General features: G+C 39.4%; 1 protein-coding gene across 1 annotated transcript in view; it reads left to right on the top strand.

Annotated features, from left to right (window-relative positions):
• The window catches only part of IPO8 (importin 8), a 96055-nt gene that overhangs the window by 41546 nt on the left and 53501 nt on the right, over positions 1-1008 (top strand). Inside the window, exon 7 of the mRNA XM_003792483.3 lies at positions 383-477. Within this exon, the coding sequence (XP_003792531.1) occupies positions 383-477 (95 nt within the window). The remainder of the gene's footprint in view (positions 1-382; positions 478-1008) is intronic.

The following is a 1008-nucleotide window of genomic DNA, read 5'->3' as shown; positions in this document are numbered from 1 at the left end:
TGAGGTTTAATTTATATATGTAAATGCACAGAATTTAGTGGATTTTGACAAGCATCACTTGGCTTACTGTCACCCAGATCAAACTGTGGAAACTTTTTGTCATCTTGGAGTTTCCTCAAGGGCCCATTGTGTTTTGTGTTTTCTTTTCAACTTTATTTGGGCCTTCTGAAGATATGAGATAAATGTGAAAAACACCACTGGTTAGTTGAAATTTATTTTGCTTATTTAATTCCTGCCTAGCAATTTATAAAGTAGAAATTTGTATTTGTATGGCATCTAACTTCACATGTAATGACTTGACCCATACCAAAATGTATTCTGCCTTTGTTATTCACAATGAATCCTTTGCAGAAATTTAATCTGTGTGATTTTCTCCTGCTAGGAGACTCTGCAAATTGATGAGGATGATAGACCAGAACTGATATGGTGGAAGTGTAAGAAGTGGGCACTGCATATTGTAGCTCGCCTCTTTGAACGGTAAGTCTCTGTTATATTTATGATCCTCCGCTCATTATCTCAGTATTAGATATATTAAAATTGGTTAGTTCCCTTGATTCTCTATACCTGCAGGGGTGTCCAGTGTATGGGCCACATGCAGATTATTTGAATACTGTTTGGCTTATTTGTGGTGTCAGATATTGCAAAAAGTACCCATAGACCTTTTTCTTTACTTTTCTTTTTTTAATGACAGAGTCTCACTATGTCACCCTTAATAGAGTGCCATGGCCTCACAGCTCACAGCAACCTCAAACTCTGGGTGCAAGCAATTCTTTTGCCTCAGTCTCCCAAGTAGCTGGGACTATAGGTGCCTGCCAGAATGCCCAGCTATTTTTTTGTTGCAGTTGTCATTGTTTAGCTAGCCTGGGCTGGGTTTGAAGCTGCCACCCTCAGTGTATATGGCTGGTGCTGTAACCACTGTATTATAGGTGCTGAGCCTTTTTTTTTTTTTTGTAGTTTTTTTTGGCTGGGGCTGGGTTTGAACCCATCACCTCTGGTATATGGGGCTGG

This window comes from Otolemur garnettii, unplaced genomic scaffold (assembly GCF_000181295.1).
Source record: "Otolemur garnettii isolate 467f Iridium unplaced genomic scaffold, OtoGar3 scaffold00057, whole genome shotgun sequence".
Classification (NCBI taxonomy): Eukaryota; Metazoa; Chordata; class Mammalia; order Primates; family Galagidae; genus Otolemur; species Otolemur garnettii.
This window is presented reverse-complemented; position numbering and strand designations above follow the sequence as displayed.